The 20523-nt window shown below is 40.5% G+C and overlaps 1 protein-coding gene across 1 annotated transcript in view; it reads left to right on the top strand.

Moving 5' to 3' along the window:
• Nucleotides 1-20523, top strand: part of TNR (tenascin R) — a 408870-nt gene that overhangs the window by 368040 nt on the left and 20307 nt on the right. The window contains exons 15-18 of the mRNA XM_072830721.1: nucleotides 78-197; nucleotides 2862-3005; nucleotides 3702-3832; nucleotides 4742-4874. Coding sequence (XP_072686822.1) covers nucleotides 78-197; nucleotides 2862-3005; nucleotides 3702-3832; nucleotides 4742-4874 — 528 coding nt within the window. The remainder of the gene's footprint in view (nucleotides 1-77; nucleotides 198-2861; nucleotides 3006-3701; nucleotides 3833-4741; nucleotides 4875-20523) is intronic.

Genomic DNA, 20523 nt, shown 5'->3' with positions numbered 1-20523 from the left:
CTATAGGAGATAGTTCACTGGGATTCCATCCTGTAGTATCTCCTACCTTTACCTGATATTCTCTGGTTCTGTTTCAGCCATGGACAACCCTGTGGATCTGACTGCTACCAACATTACTCCAACAGAAGCCCTGCTGCAATGGAAGGCACCAGTGGGTGAAGTGGAGAACTATGTCATTATTCTCACACACTTTGCAGGTGAACATCTACAGGTCTATGCATCAGGCAGGTGGGAATGGTGGGGCCTGGGGCTGAAGACTATTATGAAATTTGGAAAAAAAAAAAAAGGACATTTAATCAATTTGAGGAACATAGAAATTTTCCTGCTTTACTTTCACTGTAAAGCTCTCAAGATATCCCCAAACTCTGTAAACTATATCAACAATGGGAATTCAGAAAGCTCAATCTGAAAGGTGCAAGAAGGGCATGTAAACAAAAGCAAATACAAAAACTGAGAAATAGCACTTGGAAGATAAAATTCAAAACTGAGTTGAGAGTCGCCCCCAAATGCTATGGGCAAAAAAGCACAATTTTCTAGGTATTTATATAGTGAGAAAAACACTAAAGCACCATCCTTAGAACAAATAATACATGGTGACAAAGGATCCAGAGCAAGCAAACTCCTGTTGCTTTAGTCTTGTGTACCATATCCAACCCAAAATACTGAGCAAATATGAAATCTTGAGTTTCAATGTCTTACCATGCTTGTTCACCTTCTGCTATTTGAAATTGAATAGAGTACCCCAAGGCAAAATAGTGCTGAGTAATTCAAGTATCTAGGCCTAAGAAAATTATTTCCTTGCCTAAATTGTACATGTGATCACAGGATGTAATTGTGGATTACATTCAGGAATCTAGAGAACAAAGATACCAGAAGACAAAAGATAAGCAGATGTCTTAATTTTCAAAAATGACAGAGAAAGCCAATTTTGTAAGCTGCAAAGTAAACTGATTGTAAAAGCTTGGGAAAATAAAAACCAAAACAGACTATTAAATAAATTGGGAAAAGATACCAGTGTAGGTTCACTAAGAATTAGTTTTACCAAAACCACTTTATATCTTTTTTTTTTTTTATTGGCAAATCTGCTAGCACACTTGGATTTCAGCAAGGCATCAGAAAAACCTACTTATCACTTAGATGGAAAAATACATGATGGATCATATTTGGAATTGCACAGAATGGTAGCTGATTGAATAGCTCTCCTCAAGGAATGAATATCATGACTATGGATACATTATAACCCCTCTATTGCATGCACAATCCATTTCGACTTCTACTACCCCTCCTTGCATATGTCATGGGCCTGCATTTCTTAACTCTCAGCATCATGCCTTCCCAAACCACCATGCATTTGCATGTGTTGTTTCTTCTACTGGGAAATTCTCTCCCCACTTGTCTGCCTAGACAAACCCATCTTCTAAGTCTTCGTTTCAACACTGTATCCTCTGTCAAATCCTCTGCAAAGCACATGGCTCCATCGTGGCAATAAGCGTCCATTCAACAAAATTTTTGGAAGTCCTCCCAAGAGCCATACACCCAACAAGGCTGTAAGGATTAAAAGACAAAACACAGGTTCTTTTCTTCACAGAACTCACTTTTAGTGATGATGAGACCAGGACATTGTTACAACCCAATGTGAGCAGTGTCATGACATAAGCAATCACAAAACAGCTCCAGCCACATCCGAGAGATCACTCAATGGGGGTGAGGGTGTTGAGGGGAAGAAAGGAAGCAGATCTTAGATAAAGTGAGAGAAGGAGAATAGAAGAAAAGAAATTCTAAGACAAAAAGCAGCCTGAGTGCCTTTGTAGGATGTAAGAGAATGTGAGGATTTTTGAGGAACTGCCGTGGTTTGATATGGCCAGAGTAATGACTGCTGGCAAGATGTTGCAAATGAGGATATTCAAAAGATAGAGTCCTTATGTTTGCTCTTTCAAAGAGCTGGTTTGGATTTTTACTTGTTTGCATGCCTTCTATGTTTCTATGCACAAGAAACCTGAAACCTCAGACCCTACCTACTTGGGGAAATTGCCCAGTAAACTTTCTTAAATGCTAAATGATTCCAGAGTATTCTAAAGACACCAAGCTCTAAAGAGCTTGGCCCCGCTCTAGTGAACAGTTTTATTGACAACATGAATGGATACAGAGAAGACATGTGTACCACATTTGTATGTAAAACAAAACTATTTAAGTCAGTGATATTGTAATAGCACTGTGTGGTGAGAGATGGTAGCTATGCTTGTGGTGAACATAGCATAATGTATGGAGAAGTTGAAGCACTATGTTATTCACCTGAAACTAATGTAACACTGTGTGTCAACTCTACTTAAGTAAAAAAAAAAAAATTTAAACTGTGATTAATAGAATTCAAATATATTTTAATAAACTCAAACAGTGGTCCAAAACTCAATCAACAAGGCAAAATGCAGTAGAAATAAATGCAAAGCTCTGCCCATGGCTATAAAAAAAAATCAACAGTTTTAGAATTGCCACATACATGTCATGGTGATTGGGGATAAATTTTCTCAACCTAGAGGAGAAAGAACTTGATTAGGGGGTGTGGTGGGAGCCAAGAGCCATATAGACAGAAGATTCAGCTTATTCTTTTTAACCCTGGAGGCCCAAGTAGAAGTCAGGGAAAAAACAATTTAGCCTCTAAATAAGGACTATTTTCTCAATTACGATGCAAAATGAGATGAGAAGGGATGCTTGTGTGGAATACAATGCTAAGTTAATGACCTTTAAGATATTTTTTCCAAAATTCTCTAATATTGAATCTTTATGAAATGCCATTGGATTTGGTAAGCTTCCCCAGGTTCAATAGCCTTATTCAATTCTTATCTATGTTCTTCTGATTTCAGTTGCTGGGGAAACCATCCTGGTTGATGGAGGCAGTGAGGAATTCCAGCTTGTTGGCCTGCTTCCTAGCACCCACTATACTGTCAGCATGTATGCCGCCAGTGGGCCTCTCACCAGTGGTACCATCAGCACCAACTTCTCTACCCGTGAGTTCGTGGTTGGCTACATATCCAGCACCTGGATGCTTATGTGGATCCTAAAAATTACCAATCTCCATGTGGTTCCCTACATTATAGTGTATAGGCTTTGGACAGTGCAGCTATGAGCTGTTTGTATTTCAGTTGACTGCTGCCCAAAGGCCAGTGAAAGTGAGCTGCAGATCCCAGGCAACAGACACATTTCTGTTTCCTGCTCTCATCCTGGGCCTGGCTGACAGTAGTAGAACGAGACCAAGAGAGCCCAGTACTGGAAATGCATCTGGCCCAGAAAAATCTGATGCACATTACAGGGATTGATATCTGGGAGACAGTTGCTGGGTACAATCGTGGCCAGAACAGTAGACAAAGATTAGACGTGGGAATGAAGTAAGCTCAAGAGTAAACTCATAGACATGTAGATTTAACAAGGTCATGATTTCAGACAGAAGTCAAATTGGAAGATGTCACACCTATGTCCAGAAGCCCAGGTGAGAAAAGAGGGGAATAATTGCAGGAATAATCATGACACTGACTCATTATCTTCTGACCCGGGAGCACCCTTTCTGCTCCTGTCCAAGCCAGACCTAGGGTCAGCATGTAAGCAGCCCAGAGACCACATAGGTGGGCAAAGAGATATATGTGCCTGGAATCAAACAGAGAGGAGCTGGAGAGGCAGGCACTCCTGGCATTTTCTCCTCTTTGTAGTCCTGGACCCTCCTGCAAACCTGACAGCCAGTGAAGTCACCAGACAAAGTGCCCTGATCTCCTGGCAGCCTCCCAGAGCAGAGATTGAAAACTACATCTTAACTTACAAATCCACTGATGGAAGCCGCAAGGTGAGATTTCTCTGTAAAGGAAATTTTTCTATCCAGCAACCCGAAGGGAGAAAACTGGGTTTGCCATGATGGATACATACACGCTATTGAGGAAAGAGCCTGAGTTTGCAAGCCAGAGACTTTGGTGCTAGTCCTGGCTCGTTACGACTCTCTTTACAAGTTGAAGCAAAACACGAAACCTCTCTGAGCCTTCGTTTCTGCTCTGGATAATGGGGGTGTCTACTTCTACAACCTCACTTGCTGGTGCTGGTGCTTTCAATATGATGATACAAAGCACATTGGAAACTTCCAAGCCTTTATAAATACATAGTTTTGGGGAAAAAATTTCACTAGCAGGGCCAAGCAAACATGAGCTGGATACCAAATTCAACAGTGTTTTATGCTTCTTGATAAGCATTATAAAGGCTACATCTGTATAGCCTGCAGTGAAGAGATGACAAATTTCTGTGTCATATGATCAGTTGAAACAGTACTTCTAGAGCACTGGTTGTCAAACTTCTGTTCACAATGAAATCCTTTTTTTAAAAAAGTGAAATCACATCCAGAAGCCAAATATACACAACAGATTTAAGCAGAGCTAGTCTGCTGGAGATGAAGTAGGGAGGCCTAGGATTTTGCCTCCCTGGGTCCTGAGGAATCTTGTACAGTCAGCAAATCACTGGGTTTGATAATTTACATGCCTATTTTTATGCCAACCTGCATCTGTGAGGTAGGAGCTGCTGAAATCTCACACGGGAGCTATCCTCTCTGTATATTGGCTTGGGTCTCTCCTTGGTGTGGAATGGAGAGAACACAGTGGCCATGGCAATACTGACTTAGCTGGCCGTGGGCTCTGGGATTCCCTTTCCAGCTCCTCCCAGTTGTGTGTTGGTCATTCCCTTCCACCTGCCTTCCTTGCTTGTTCCACAGGAGCTGATTGTGGATGCAGAGGACACGTGGATCCGATTGGAGGGCCTGTCTGAGAGCACAGATTACACAGTGCTCCTGCAGGCAGCGCAGGACACCGCCCGGAGCAGCCTCACCTCTGCCACCTTCACCACAGGTGAGAGATTCCACCCCTGTGATGCCTTCTTCCCTGTATGATGTCTGGCTCCTCAGCACCTTCTGCTGGAACTTGATCAGGGAGGAACCTACCAAGGAAGCTCAATTGCCTCTTCCGGTAAAGGAAAATAAAGGTTTCCTCCATTCCCCCTTTCCCCCTTCCAAGGCCCTGCCAGGAAACTTCTTACTACCAAGACAACCATAGGAACCAGCAGTACAAATCCCTGGTCCACCTGGATCCACTAAATGCACCAAGTAAAGACATCAGATTCCTGTTCAGATTTTCTATAAGTGTTTTCTAAGCAAGGTTCATGCTTCCCTCCTTCTTTCCATCCTCTGCTGCCTGTAATTAGAGAATCATTTCGTAAAAGTACCAAGAGTAAACCCTCCATATTAAGTCTAGGGTTCTTCTCCATACACAGAACAGTTTTGCATTCCTCTGGTCTCAGCTCAGTCCTTATAACAACTGGTGAAAAGGGCCTTATTATCTCCAATTCACAGATGATGAAACAGAGTGCACGGAAATCAAATGATTTACATGGCTAGTAAGTGGCTGGGTCAAACGAAAGCCAAGGTCTTCTATTTCTAAATCCAGCTGCGCCTCCTGCCTTCCTCCAATTAATCAGCAGAAAATACCTGAAAGTGCCCATAAGGGATAAGAGTGTCCTAATGTGCATAACAGGAAATAAACTAATAGCAGGCACTGTTCTGACTGCATTACATGTACTAATTCAATCCTCATGACAGCCTATGAACTATATTCTATGATCCCTACAGATGAGGAAATTGGGTCACCCAGAGGTGCAACTTACCCAAGACCCAATAGCTCTAAAGTCAGAGAACTGGGGTTTGACTTCAGTTGATCTGGTTGTGGGGACTGTATCTGTTAACAATCCTTTCTACCATGTCCCACGGTATCTCTCTATAGCCTGTAATGTGGGACTGCCCAGGCCAGACTTTGAACTGTCTTCCCACCCCACATTCTGGGGGTGTGGCTATGCACACGTGTGGAGCAAGTGTAAGCATATCTCTTATCCCTAGATGTATGTCTTCCTGCCACCTCAGAGTACTAGGGTGACCAGAATCCTACCCATACCCCAGAACCCATCCCCCCCATCATGAGAGAAAGGTGATGGAACATTCCCCCATCCCTACCCGGGTGCCTCTCCTTGTAGACTTCTTCTAAATGGCAAAGCAGGACACTGGATCAAACGCACTAATGGTTCTTTAGGGTAGTGAGATTATGAATTAGTCCTCTTTTCCCTTCTTTTTTATATTTTCAATATCTTACAAAGCGTCTACAATGAGCAAATTAACTAGAAAAAAATTTTTAATTAAAAAACAAAAATAAGCTTTGGTCACATAACCAAACATGAATCTAAGACCTGTCTTTACCAAGTGGAACTCGGAGGACACTTGATCCCTTAATGGGGCTGAAGTCAATTACGCTCATGCTCCATGCTCTTTCACAGAGTGGCTTATCTCAGTATCAAGAGTGGCTGCCCTCTCTTGTTCAAGCCCATCTCTGCATATTCACAAGTTAAAAGGTCCTCCGTGCCTCTTTTTCAAGCTACCCCCCAACAAAGACCCATGGATTGAAGCTTTTCACTGAATTAAGAATTTCTTCCCCATGAAAAGGACACAGATGAGGGAAACATAAACAGAGCTCCCAATTTGCATATTTATTAGGTCTAAAATAATCATTTCATCCTCCAAATGCATGGGTTTCAATGCTTGCTCAGTGTAGTATGAGCTTTCAATCCCCATCCTTGTAATGCCACAGCTAATGGGTGTGAGCTGTATGATAATATGCCTGAGGTTTCTGCGGTACCTTGCAGCTGTGCCTTGCTCCAGATCCACGTGGGCTATAAAAGTATGCCAGCTTCTGTGCCTACCACTGGCCTCTCTTACATGAAGCTGCCCCAGGGTGTGTAATAGTTTGGGTCTGGGATCCAAAATCCAGCTGGAGCCTCAGCAAGATCGAATAAGCAGAGGTAAACAATTCATGGAAATCTGGAGAGGAGGCCAGGGTAATGGCTTTGTTGGGTGAACAGTGCAGAGGGGCCATCAGGATGTATTTAGATCTTTGTTTCTTTGTTTTTATGAACTCCAATTGACACTGGGCTCCTGAGGCATGACCAATACCAACCCAAAAAGGAGAAAACTGAAGAGCCCACAATCCTGTATAATGAATGTAGTTACTGGCTGAGCTGCTCTATATAGTTTGGGGTAGCAGAGAAGGACTTGCCCCCACTACTGTGGTACATGGCAAAGATGTGTCCATGTTTGGAAATCTTTGCAGAGTTTTATTTTAAAGCTCAAATTTAAATTTAAGTCATGTATATGTATCACACCCTGCTGGCTTTGTCTTAGAGATTTATCAGAACCCACTGAAATGACCGGTTGCAGAATGAAGTTTGTGGACAGAGGTAATGCATATGAAAGTACCTTGCACAAAGCCTGACAGATAGCAAATATAATAAAGGTTGGTTTAATAGAATAGTTAAATCCCAGCTATAGAGCTCGGAAGAGGGGTTTCTGGTGAAACAAAGCTGTAGAAGGAGATTTTCAACATCTATCACAGGGAGGGGACTAGCAAAAGAGGTACTTCCTGCAGAGTCTAATACCCAAAGTCCCTCTAATTTGAGGTTCTCTCTGCCACCCCAAATGCAAATTTCCCCGAATAAATTACACTAAGCCTACACAGTTATTGGCATGTCAACATTAGTGAGTCTACACTGCCTGTGCCATGCCCCTCCCCCACTTTTCTACCCTGCCCTCCAACTCCCCTGCCAAAAGCTTATTTTATTAAGGAGAAAGAGAATACAAGAGTACCAGCTTCCTAAATGTGGGGATCAAGATGTTATCAATAAGGGAAAGATTGGGGTTTGCCTGATGGGTGGCTTGAGCCAGATGCCTTGAGGAGTCCAGGAGAAGGGGCCTCCAATGTACAGGGCAGGTGTTACTCATCCCAGGACTCTCCTGTCATCTCCATAGATCTCCTAAAGATCCCTCAAGATTAGGCTTCCTCTAGGGAGAGTAGTCACAGTGGCTGTGCCTTGAGCCTGATTCTGCCTCCCTGACCCTAAGCACATCCCAGCTCATCCTCTTCCTGCCTCTCTAACAGGACCCTCCCTGACACCCCCTCCCCAACGACACACACACATGGGAGCCACATAGTTCACCATGCATGCTCCATCTGTGGGCCCCTCTTTGCCTAAAGAGAAGAAAAGGAGGAGAAAGGGGAAAAGAAGGAGAAGGAAGAGGAGGAGGAGGAAGAAGAAAAAGAAGAGGGAAACAAAAAATGAAGAGCAGAGAATCCTTTCACTTACTTAAAAAATTGGAGTGCTGCCAGTCTGAACCCCATGAATTATTCCTGCTGAGCAAGAGGTCTGAAAACACCAGAGCATCCTATGTGACGGCAAATCAGGGCTGATGGATTTAGAAGCTAATTTCATTCTAGTAACCGGCATCCTTTAAGACTTTATTGACAGTACCTGAGCTTTCCACTTAGCAGCATCCTATTCTTAGGATGGGCTGATCTCAGCTGATCATTCTAAGCATTTTTTATGCCTTGCCTTATGGAACAAAAGAGCCTAAAGCCGGGCCCCTAAGTGGCCTCCATCCACTGACGAACCTTCATCTTGCCTTGGGTGGGCCAAAGTAAGAGACTCATTTCAAGCAGATGTCTACTTAATGGTCTGGAAAAGAGTTGCAATGTTTTTAAAAATAAAAGGGAAAGAGAGAACTAAAAGAAAAGAACTCACACCCACAAAACATCAAAAACTTTCTTCGATCAAGATATCTTCCCTTGCTGCTTTCCTGCCATATAGCATAAACCCATTTCATTCTTTCCATCATGTTAATAGCTTCCTGTCCTCTTGTCTCTGGTGTTTGCACAAGACTCTGGGGGGAATTAAATACAAGTAGTATGGAAGAGAAAAAATATGGATACATTATTTATAATTTACTGTCGCCTAAAATTTCATTCAAGGTCTACTTGTCTTTCAGAGACATGAATATAAATGAGGAAACAAATATTCCCCGTAGAGCAACAGAGACTTGGTGAAATGATCTTCTGAGAGGCAGATTTCATTGTCTCCTTTAATACTATAAGAAGCAAACAAGACGCTCACTAAAGCTTGTCCTCAGAGACAGTGAACACTATAAAATACTTTGTCTTGACCTTGAGGTTAAGCGAAGACAACCGTTTGTGGAGGTGCCCAGAGATGAGTAATGAGAAGTTTTCTTTATTGCCTTTGCTCCAGTCCTGTCCCACATCCAGGCTGAGCTGCTCTCTGGGGCTCTTCACAATAACTCTGGGAGTCTACTCTAACGTAAACTTCAGTTTTTGAAGCTGTAACGATTAATAAAGATTGGCAAATCCTGGGTCCTGAGACAATAGATAGCAGGTCATGCAAATCCACCTAATTATCAGTTGGGAATTCCAATGACCACTGTCCACTGCTTTCTACTCACTCCTATACACCACATTTCCCCCTTCATCAAAGTAGGGAATGAAGGGGTTCTCTCTACTCCACTACTTAGAAACAGCTGGACTGCTAGCTTCATTGAAATAAGCAAACCCTTCGAAGGACAGGTCCACTTTCTCCTTTCTTTGACACTCGACCATGTGGAAGGAGGCAGGGCACTAATCACCTCATTTGAACGAAACATTCCCATCCATGTCCAACAAGGATGGATGGGTGGGTATAAGAGGAGACTTCTGAACTAACCATACTGCTCAGTTTATCTCACATCGCCAATGTCAATCTCCAACAAGGTCCCTCTCTGTACTTATTTATTTCCTCCTACTCTCATCTCTTCTTCTGCCTTCTACATGCAACCATTCTGAGGTACTGAATCTGTGCCCTCTTATTTACATGTGTTTTTGAAAAATGTGTTCTTGAAAATTTTTTTAGTAGAAATATTTTAAATAGATGTAAATGGTATTGGATTACATAACTCATCCCGTTCTCCTATTTTCTACTCAGCACTGTTTTTAAGATCCATTCATGTTGTAAGTGCATCTAATCTTTTGCTTCCAACTGTTGCAAAATGCCGCATGCTGTTCACCCATCACATTTTACCCCTCCATTCTTCCAAGATGGACATCAGAGAGTCCCCAACCTACCACACCATAAAATGTACTGCAGAGAATACTTTGTATTTGTCCACTTATGAATCAGTGAGGCAATACCTTTGGGATATATAACCAGAAGAGGAATGACTGGGTTATGGGTATGTGTTTACATAGTTTAACTGAGTATTGCTCTTTGGGATGGCTATTCCATTCTACACTCCCTACAACACTGCAGGAAGGCTCTTGTTTCCTAATGCCATGCACCATTCCTAATGACCTGACATGATACAGCTTTGTAACTTTTGACACTCTAATAGGCATAATCGATATTTCATTTTCTAGATGAATTTCTTTAATGACAAATTTGAGTTCAAACATCTTGTCTATGCTTGTTAGCCTTTCAGGTTGCCTTTTTCTGTAAATTGTCTGTTCATATAGTCTATCTTTCCACCAGACTTCCTGTGCTAAATAAGTACTAGCTATCATTATTTGAGCTTTTGAAGTCTTTTTTTTTTTTTTTTTTTTTTTTTTGAGCTTTTGAAGTCTTTATGTCTTTCCCCTCCCATGGGACACAAAGATACTCTTCTATATGTACTTTATTAACTTTCTGGATTTTTAAATATTTAGTCTATTTTGTATGCGGTATTAAGTTAGGATGTAGTTTTCTTTTTCTTTATATGGTGAGCCAATTTCCTCAACATTTACTAAAGAATCCATCTATTCTCCCTAGATTTGTGGTGCTTTACTGTATATTAAGTTCCCATATGTACCTGGATCTATTTCCCAACTCTGAACTCCATATTCTAGTCCATGGTCTATTTATCTATTCTTTTGCCAACACTATATTGTGTTTTCATATCTATTACTTAATATCTTAATATTAATATCTCCATAACTTTTCTTTTTCAAAGTCTACTTAGCTCTTTGGTGACCTTCATTTTTCCATATGCATCTCAGAACAAGTTTATCAAGTTTCCCAAAGGAAATCTCAACTTGAACTTAGACTGGAATTGCAATAAATGTATAAAGTAATTTGGGGAGAACTGACATCTTTAGAATACTAAGTTATCTCTTCTAAAAGTATACAATGTATCTTCATTGAAATCATCTTTGTCTTCTTTCATAGGACTTTACATATTTCTCTATAACCCTTATGTTCTTGGTTAATTTCTAAACGTTTTATAATTTCTTATTGTTTGGTGACTTGTATTGAATTTAAAAATTATTTTCTAGTTGGTTATTGCTGATATGGAAAAATGCTGTGGATTTTTGTATATTGATCCCATACTCAATAATCTTGCTAAGGTCTTTCATGAATTCTAATTATCTATTATTTCTGTTAATATTTTACATAAATGTTTTATATCATTTACAAATAGTGATGGTTTTTTCTATATATTTCTAATCCTTATGCCTCTAATCTCTTTATCTTTCTTTCCTTGTCACATTACCTGGGACCTAGAACTTTGTTTAGCTAAACAGGGGTATTAGGTAACCTTGACGCATTCCTGTGCTTAAAGGGGATGTTTAGTTGCAGCTTCATGTTGCATACTTTTTGCTAAGTCTTTATTTTTAGACCTCCTTTTAATAGGGGAAAAAAGCTATTTAAGCTTATTCAAAATAAAATAAATATATAATTGGCTAATTTTAAATACACCAAGGTAATATTCACTTAGATTTGAAGTTTAAATTATATGTTCTCATTCATTTGGGGAATATAAATAATAGTGAAAGGGAATATAAGGGAAGGGGGAAGAAATGTGTGGGAAAATTCAGAAAGGGAGACAGAACGTAAAGACTGCTAGCTCTGGGAAACGAACTAGGGGTGGTAGAAGGGGAGGAGGGCGGGGGGTGGGAGTGAATGGGTGACGGGCACTGGGGGTTATTCTGTATGTTAGTAAATTGAACACCAATAAAAAATAAATTAAAAAAAAAAAGATTTGAAGTTTAAAATATCTGTCACAGAATTTTCTTCTATTTGAAGCTAAAAGCTCTTGTGATAAACGTCGTTGCTAAACGTTATCCAATGACTTTTTTCTGCATCAGTTGAGTTAATTATGATTTTTATCTTTTATCTTAATAATGAGATGAAGTACACTGATAGATTCTTTGATACATTTCTTTACATTTCTCAGAGAAACTTCACCTGAATGTGATTTTTTTTTTTAATGCACTGCTGGGTTTGATTAGCTGAAATTTTGTTCAGCCTATTTACATCTACAATCATAAGAGAAAATGACCTATACATTTTTTCATTATATACGCCCTTACTGAGTTTTGAAATTCATGTTTCACTAGCTTCATTTAAAAGAAAAAGCTGGACTGCTTTCATGCTTTTTGATGCTCTTTTTGGAATAACTTATGGCAGAACTCATCACTAAAACCACCTGGGCATATTTTGTTGTTGTTTTGGTTGTTTCTCTTTGTTTTAGGACTGTGAGGTGTTTGCTTTTACCTTATCTATCCAAGGTCTCAGTTTCTTATTGCACCAGTTGTGATGCTTTATAACCTTCTAGAAATATATTCGTTTCACCCAAGTCTTACATTTTAGTAGCATAAAAGTCTTCAAGAGATTTTACTTTGGGGACACCTGGGTGGCTCAGCAGTTGAGCATCTGCCTTTGGCTCAGGGCGTGATCCCAGAGTCCCGGGATCGAGTCCTGCATCGGGCTCCCTGCATGGAGCCTGCTTCTCCTCCCTCTTCCTATGTCTCTGCCTCTCTCTGTGTGTCTCTCATGAATAAATAAATAAAATCTTTTAAAAAAGAGATTTTACTTTTAATCTCTACTATATCTGCAGCTCTTTCCCTTTCTCATTGTAGTTTTGTCAGCTTCTCTCTTTATTTCTTAGTCTTATTAATATTTCCAAAGAACCAGCTTTTAGACTTAAGATCCATATTCCTGTTTATTGGTCCCTGTTGATTTCTTTAATAGATCAATAGACCTTCCTTGAAGCAATCCAGGTACTTGAGCATGTTCTCAAACCCCTCTGGACTCCTTGTCACTCCCTCTTTTCACCTTTCTCCATAGAAACCCTGTTTAGATTTGTGCTATGGGTTGTGATAAATAGGCTTTCTTTTTTTACTCTTCTTTTATGATAATCTCTTATTTAAGGCAAAAATGAGACATTTTAGTCAAGTATTTAGTCACCCTCTTACTTTTAAGATCTTTAGCATTTATCATTCCTCTGAATTGTGTGCTTACTCTAGATATTCCATAAAGGATTTTGTAAGATAAATCTCATGAAATCTCATATGCTTAGAGCATTTTGTAATCACACCCTCACATCAGAGGTATAAAATGCCAGCTTCAAGTATGTTTCCTTCCTTTTTCAAAATATTCCATTGCCTTTTTAGATGCAGTGTTGCCACTGAGAAGTCTGATGTCAGTCTGGTCCTTTTTCCCTCTGGAGGCCATCTGCTCTTTCTAGAAGCTTTTAGAATGTTTTTCTTTCCATTTTATAGTCTTCCACTTCACTATATGTTTGGGTTTTGTTTTTCTTTTTATCTTTGGTCTGACACTCTGAAAGCCCTTTACATCTAAGATGTTTTATCTTTAATTCTGAGATATTTATCTTCATTATTTCTTTAAACATTTCTTTCTGTTTTTATTTCACCTTTTTAGGACTCCTTTAGCTAGATGTTGGAATGTGTATTCGCTCCTCCAAATCTCTTAACTTTGCCTTTATGGTTTCTTTTCTTTACCTTTACTTTTAATCTGTTTAGAAAGTTCCTCAATCTGATTACCCAACTCATTTATTTGTTCAGCTGAATCTAAATCCCCCATTCATTCCATCCATTGTGCTCTTACCTTCAACTATTATATTGTTCATATATAATATTTTTACTAATTACTAATAATTTTTGTTCTTTTTTCATATTGTCAATATTCCTCCCTTACTTCCTTAAAGAAAGCTATCATGCTTAATTTAAATTTGGACCCTCTATTCTAGTAGTTCTGCATCAGGTGATGGGTGTCAGACTGCCTGTGGTCTTTCTTTCTGAGTAGTCTTACTCTCTAATGATGGATATTTTCACCAGTGGGCTCATGTTCCCTTGTAGTTCTCAGCTGCTGTGTCTGTTATGGGTACATTAGAGAGGAACCAAGTACATGTGAAGAGATAGGTGATGATTAGTTCATGACAATGTGGTAGAGAAGCAAAAAAAGAACCTCAAAGTTTTCTAACCTACACTTTCCCTTTTAATCCTGGCCTTATTGAATGAGGTGGAAATGTTTCCTCCTCTTCTATTTTCTGGAAGCTATTGTGTAAAATTGGTGATGTTCCTTTTCTAAATGTTTGCTAGAATTAATAATGAAGCTAGCTGGGCCTGAAGATTCTTTTTATAAAGGTTTTAACTACAGATCCAATTTCTTCAATAGTTATATTATTCAGATTATCCATTCATTGTGGGTGACTTTTGGTAGTTGGTGATTTTCGAGAAAATGGTCCATTTCCTCTAATTTTTTACATTTATTTACATATAATTGTCTATACTATTTAGTAGGGTGGGGATGTGTGATCACTCTATAGGGAGGGCAGTGAATTTTGTCAATACTCTCTGCCATAGGTTGTAAGATGGCATTGTGAATGTTACAGAAGGACTTTATATGTCACTATACACAGGATTTGATTGGGCCATTTTTAATTGTATTGTCCCTAATACTTTCAGAAAATCTAATTTTAATTTCCCTTTTCATAATCATAGGGGTGGATATAGTGCTCACATGGTATGATATATTTAACAAATGCTGATTGAGCATCCACCGTGAGTCAAACACTGTTCTAAGTTCTGAGGATAAAGGGATGAACAAGGTGAGCCAGATGCCTATCTTTCTTAAACTTACATCCAAGGGAATGAGGCATTTGGGAATAGACAAAGGAAGGAAGTAGGGTAATTTTAAGTAGTGATAATATTAAAAAATAAACATTAATGGAATAGGGACAGATATGAAGAGCTAAGTTCTAGGACAGTTCATACGGGAGGAAGCATTTTCTGAGTGTCCCCTCCTTCCCTCCTTCCCCTATCATAGACTCTGACCTTAACTAGGATGGTCAGGAAAGGCCTCTCTTTGAGCTGAGATATTTGAGCCAGGACTCAAATGATAAAAGTGAATTACACAAAGAGCATTCCAGACATAGTAAGAATAGTTACTATACCCCAAAGGAAGAAAAAGTTTGACATATTCAGCAGATTGGAAGAAAACCAGGAAGAGAGAGTGGGAAATATAAGGCAGAATAAGAGAAGAGCATGCAGGGATTTGTAGGCCAAGATAAGGATTTTGGATTTTCTTCTAATTGCAAGAAGCCATTGCAATTGGAACGATTGCATTGAAGCTACTGGAGATTTTTTGGCAAGGGAGAGATAGAGTGAGACAGAATCACAACTACATTACATTAAAAAAATGGACAATGGATATAAGTAAGTTCAGAATGTCAGGAAAAGACCAGGCAGGAAGCATTACCATGACCCAGGCCCTCTCCTTGCCATGTCCAATCAAGAGCCACAGAGAAGGGTTAGGCTGACAGCTGACAGTCTGTGATCAACTAATCTGCCATGGAACTGAGTCTCCTGATATAAATGAATCCAAGAAATAAGGCAAATTATGTCAGAACATTTCTCTATCAGAGTGCCTTCAGCTGATTTTTGAAAGGGAAAGTCAGAAGCTTATTGCATTTGCCCATGGTGGGCAGAAGGCAGGTGGTCTGCAGAGCTTGAGAAACTTCCTCAGTAATCCTTCAAACAAAGGTATCCAAGTTGTCTATTATTCAGTTGCTTCTCCATTTTTATTACATCCTTACAAGCTTTTGTCACCTCTCCTCCCAGATTCCCTCCTGAATGGGTCTTACCTCCAATCCTACCCCCATCTAATTCATTCTCCACCCCACAGTAAGAATAATCTTGCTAAAAATCTGAGCTTAAAGTCTGTCAATGATCTCTTCATTCTATTGCCTGCTTAAGAAAGTTCAACTCCTTAAGTGGCAATATCTAGTCCCTGCTTACCTCCCTGAGGCTCTCCCTCATCCACTGAACCCAGCTTCTGGCTCACTCTGCAGTTTCCTAAATAGGCCATGCTTTTTGGGACACCCTTTTCCTACCAATTTGTGGCTAATTTTACATCAGTTCCTAAAATAAAAAATGCTTTCTGATTAGCACTTGCTAATCCTGCCCCATCCCAGGCTCCATCGCTCATCCCACCCTCTGTAGGCTCTGTCTAGTTTTCCTGAAATCAGGGCCACTTGACATTCCTGTGCCTAAGACACTTTGGTCTTCATAGACCCCTTCCTCCATAGAGATAATTACCGATTGTATTTATCATCATGTTGGCGTAAAGACAAATATATTCCTTTTTTATATTAAAACATTTCTTTGGCCTAAAAGTTTATCTTTAATTTTGATGTAAAGGATATTAAAACATGTTTGTGGACCTCTGAAAAAAAAAAAAAAGCCCCAACCTTTACTGCACACCCACTGCCATGTTTTGATAGCTCTCTATGTTTGTCTCTTTCCCAAAGCACTTAGAACTTGGGAGTATAATTGTCTGTTTCTCCCACCAAAGTGTGAACAACCTGAAAGATGGGATTGCATCCTTTTATTTTTTATATTTCTATCTCTTAGCCCAGTATTTAGAACCCAACAGATGCCCCCTATATGTTTGTTGAATGAATACATAAAAGAATAAACAAATAAATGAATTAGAAGATGCTATTAAAGAGGCTAAAGTGGTAGGTTTTCACAGCCCATATGGGCTGAAGAAGTAACTTTGCCCTGTCCATGACCTCAGACTGCCCTCCACGAACCTGCCAACTAGAAACACACTTTTGGGAAGAACAATTAAGTGCTGGTGACCAGAGGCAGTCACCTCTACTTCAGTGGAACAGCACACTTTCATCTACAGTTACATGGAGATCTGCTGAGGCTGTCCTCAAGAGACATGCTGGCATCATGGCTTTGGTCCTGATGCTAAGGTTGTTAAGAGTGGGCAATAGGCAGATGCTCTCCAAAACCATCAACTCTGACCATTTTAAAGACTGCATCCAAGAAACGCAAAACTAGTAAGGAATAAGGCAGGGACAGAAAAGTTTCTTCCTTTACTCCTAGCCAGCTGGGGGTTATCTGATTGTGCTGTGTGTCACGTAGCTCACTTCACCCCACTCAGCACTCAGCCTTCGGATGCCCAACACAAACCAATTTCTGAGCAATTCTTCCGGTGAGTGCCCCAGTCCTGTTGATCTCACAATTACATCCAGAAACACTTAACCATGAGACATTTCAGTGTACCAATCACTTGGCATTGCTTTCCTCTTAACTTGGTAATCACCACAGCTTGTGCTTTATAAAAAAAAAGGAAAGGCCTTTGTCAGGCCAGGCCCCAGTTATTATACCAAAGGAAATAAAAGCCTTCCAGTTTTGTTCTTGGTCCTAAAACTTCTGCCTTGGAAAGAATTATTAGAATGATCTCTATTAGGGTTATATTAGATGGCATGATCCAGAGAGCTAGAGATGCCTGAAATCTGTCATGATAATCTCCTAAGAATGTATGAAATCACAGTATATACACAAGGAACACAGAAAAGCAGGAATCAGTGTGTTCTTTATAATTAACTAAGCCAAGGTCTAAAAGCCCTCAAAACAGAATTTAATGGGAAAACAAGGCTTAAACTCAAGGATAAACAGGATCTCTTATTCCCTCTCTTTCCCATGGCACCCACGCTAAATCTTGGGACCAGCCCACCTAAGACATACCTACTGGGGGGCACATGGGTGGCTCCGTCAGTTAAGTGTCTGACTCTTGATTTCTGCTCAGGTCATAATCTTGGGGTCATGAGATCAAGCGTTGTGTCAGGCTCTGTGGTTAGGGGGGTGTCTGCTTAAGATTCTCTCTCTTCTCTCCCTCTGCCCCTCCCCCCATGCTCACTCATGGTCTCTCTCTCTTTCTGATAAATAGATAAATCTTTAAAAAAAACATACCTACTGGGAAAGATAGGAGAGGAAAGAGAGAAAGGGAAAGAAGAGAAGGAAAGAGGGGAGGGAGGGAGAGATAGAGAGACCAAGACATTCAGTCTAGTCACTAAAGCATAAGATCTAGGAAGAGAAAGCAAACCTCTAGGGGCATCGGGAGCACAGTGTAGCTTACCAATTCCACCTCTTGACTTCTATGAGAAGAGGAAAATGTACCAGAGAAAGAGTGGGGTTCAAATCCAGCTACTCTTCAGATTCATCTGAGGAGATCTAATAAGACACCAATCCCCTGCCAACCACCCCCTCAACATTCTGTTCATCTGCCACAGAACCCCGGAATCTGAATTTTAATAAAGTCCCTGTGTGGGAACAGTTAGTGAGTCTCTGTCTCCTCTCATCTGGTGAAAAGGAATAATGATTTGATTAAGGACTAGTGCTGTCAGGCCAAACTCTGGCAATACTGAGGACTAGAGAGGGGTGGAGAGGAGTGATTTTATTGTAGATGTGTCTTCTTCAAGTGCCCAGGATATTAAAATCCCAGTCACTGCTCCTGATATTCTGCTCAGGCAAAATGCTTGTGGATTGTCTTTCCATTAATGCCACAGACTAAATCAAATCTAGAAACAATTAAGTGGCCTTGCAATTTGTCAAAGGTAAGACAAGTGCACCCAGCAACTATGCGTCAGCCCTGAACGCATTTGGTAAGCATCTCCACCAACCAGCCCAGTGTGGGGGCCCAGCAGGATGAAAACACAGCCCTTCCTCTCTCACGGTACAGTCTGGGAGTTTCATCTCATACAAACTTTTGACACCACTTGAACCACCTTTTTTTTTTACATTGATTTTATTCCCATTTTCTGATTAAAAACCATGAATCCCCTTTTTTTTGTCTGATATTCTTTCAGATATTTAATAATTTCCCCAGGCAAGTCATCTCAATTACTATATTTGTTTTTGGTAGGTCTACATTTAAGGCAACTAATGTGCTTGAACCTTTTTAAAGTCTCAATAACTTAATATTAAGTAATCTACATCATCAGGATGAAGAAACCTATAAAACATCATTTACTTACCATTCTGAAATTTGGTTTGGTTTCATATGGGTATTTATACAAGGTCATCATTTGAGGTTTGGAGGAAGACATTGGATATTGGCGGGGGCGGGGCGGGGGGGAATGGGAGTTCTGGCCCCTTTAAGGAGCTAAATTAATTAAGAAGAAAGGGGCTATTTAATGCATAAGGTAGGAGTGAGCTGAAGCCCAAGAATATTTTGTGCTGATCTTATAAAATGAGAAAATCAAGCAACAAGAGAAGAACGGAAAAAGGAAGGTAAACAGGTAGGTTGCTGCAGAGACCAAGTGGAGAAAGGCCTGGGATCCAGGACGTGATCACAGTGTCCCAAAAGTAACAGGGAGAGAGGAAGGAGCTCACTTGCACCTGTCCCCTGAAACATAATTGTAACCTCTAGGAAGACATGAGATCAAGAACTCCATCAGGCTCTAGGATGTCCTGCAGATGAAAGCTTAGAGATTTTCTGCAGCTATTTCAGAAAATCAGTTTGGGGGATAAAGATATTTAACCTGAACATAGAACTTTTTGAGGTAACTTTAACCTTTGCAGTTTCAAATGCTTGTCAGATACAAAAAAGACATCAACTAATCCTTTACTGTATGGATAGATGTAGCTCCTGCAAACTGTATGCATGTTACATTCCTTGTTCAGTCAGGTGCAAGTGGCACTTAACTTGTGGTCTCACAACTTGAATTCAGGTGACTTGTGGAAGTTGTGCGATCTTGCTGAGTGCAGTTTCCTTGTTTGCAAAATAATAATCTGATCTGTAACAATCTGCCTTTCTCTCCAAGTTTCTTGCAAGAATTACATAAAACTAAAACACACCCTGCCCAAGTACAAGTTCTACAGGAACGTATTGTTACTCCCTGGTGCAACCACACCTGAAATAGGCAGTGCCCTTGTTCTAAGCTACCTTACGTGGGAGCAAGCCTTGACCATGGAATGGCAGCATGTTGGACAGTCCCGGTGCTTGGAGTTAACAGATCTACTGAACCCTGACGACCTCTTCCTAACACAGGATGCTTCACAGATGATCTGTGACAAGAACCCTAGATGATCAGGGTGTTCAGTGAGGATGTTACATCGCCTTCCCTGTGTGGCATTATGCTGGCCCCTTGGCTCTGATCCCCCTCTCCATCAGTGGACTCGATCTCCATCAGTGGCCCTCCGGCACACCTGTAGTGCACCAGTGCTACCACTAGGGGACACTGTAGTGACTGACACACGAGATCCCTACCCAGCCTCTTCAAAACTGCTGCAGTTCAAGGATGTGAAACCACATCAACCGCATTTCATTGACCCTGAACATCATTATATCTACAGAGCACCCACACCGCTTTTCTTTACACGGCAAGCTCTGCCTTTTACTCGCTCTTTCCACTCCTGCAGTCCAGAAATTTCCTCCAGTGGGATCTCTGCTTCTTGGCTTGCCTGCTAAGCATTAAAATTTGCCCCGAAGCTAAGCTCTTCAAGACACATGATTTAAGCTTCTCTTTTAGCTAATTAGATATTGTTCTACAAATTGAGCTGTTCTCTC

This window comes from Canis lupus, chromosome 6 (assembly GCF_048164855.1).
Source record: "Canis lupus baileyi chromosome 6, mCanLup2.hap1, whole genome shotgun sequence".
NCBI classification, from domain to species: Eukaryota; Metazoa; Chordata; class Mammalia; order Carnivora; family Canidae; genus Canis; species Canis lupus.
The sequence above is the reverse complement of the archived record's forward strand: the minus strand, read 5'-3'. Positions and strand labels throughout refer to the sequence as shown.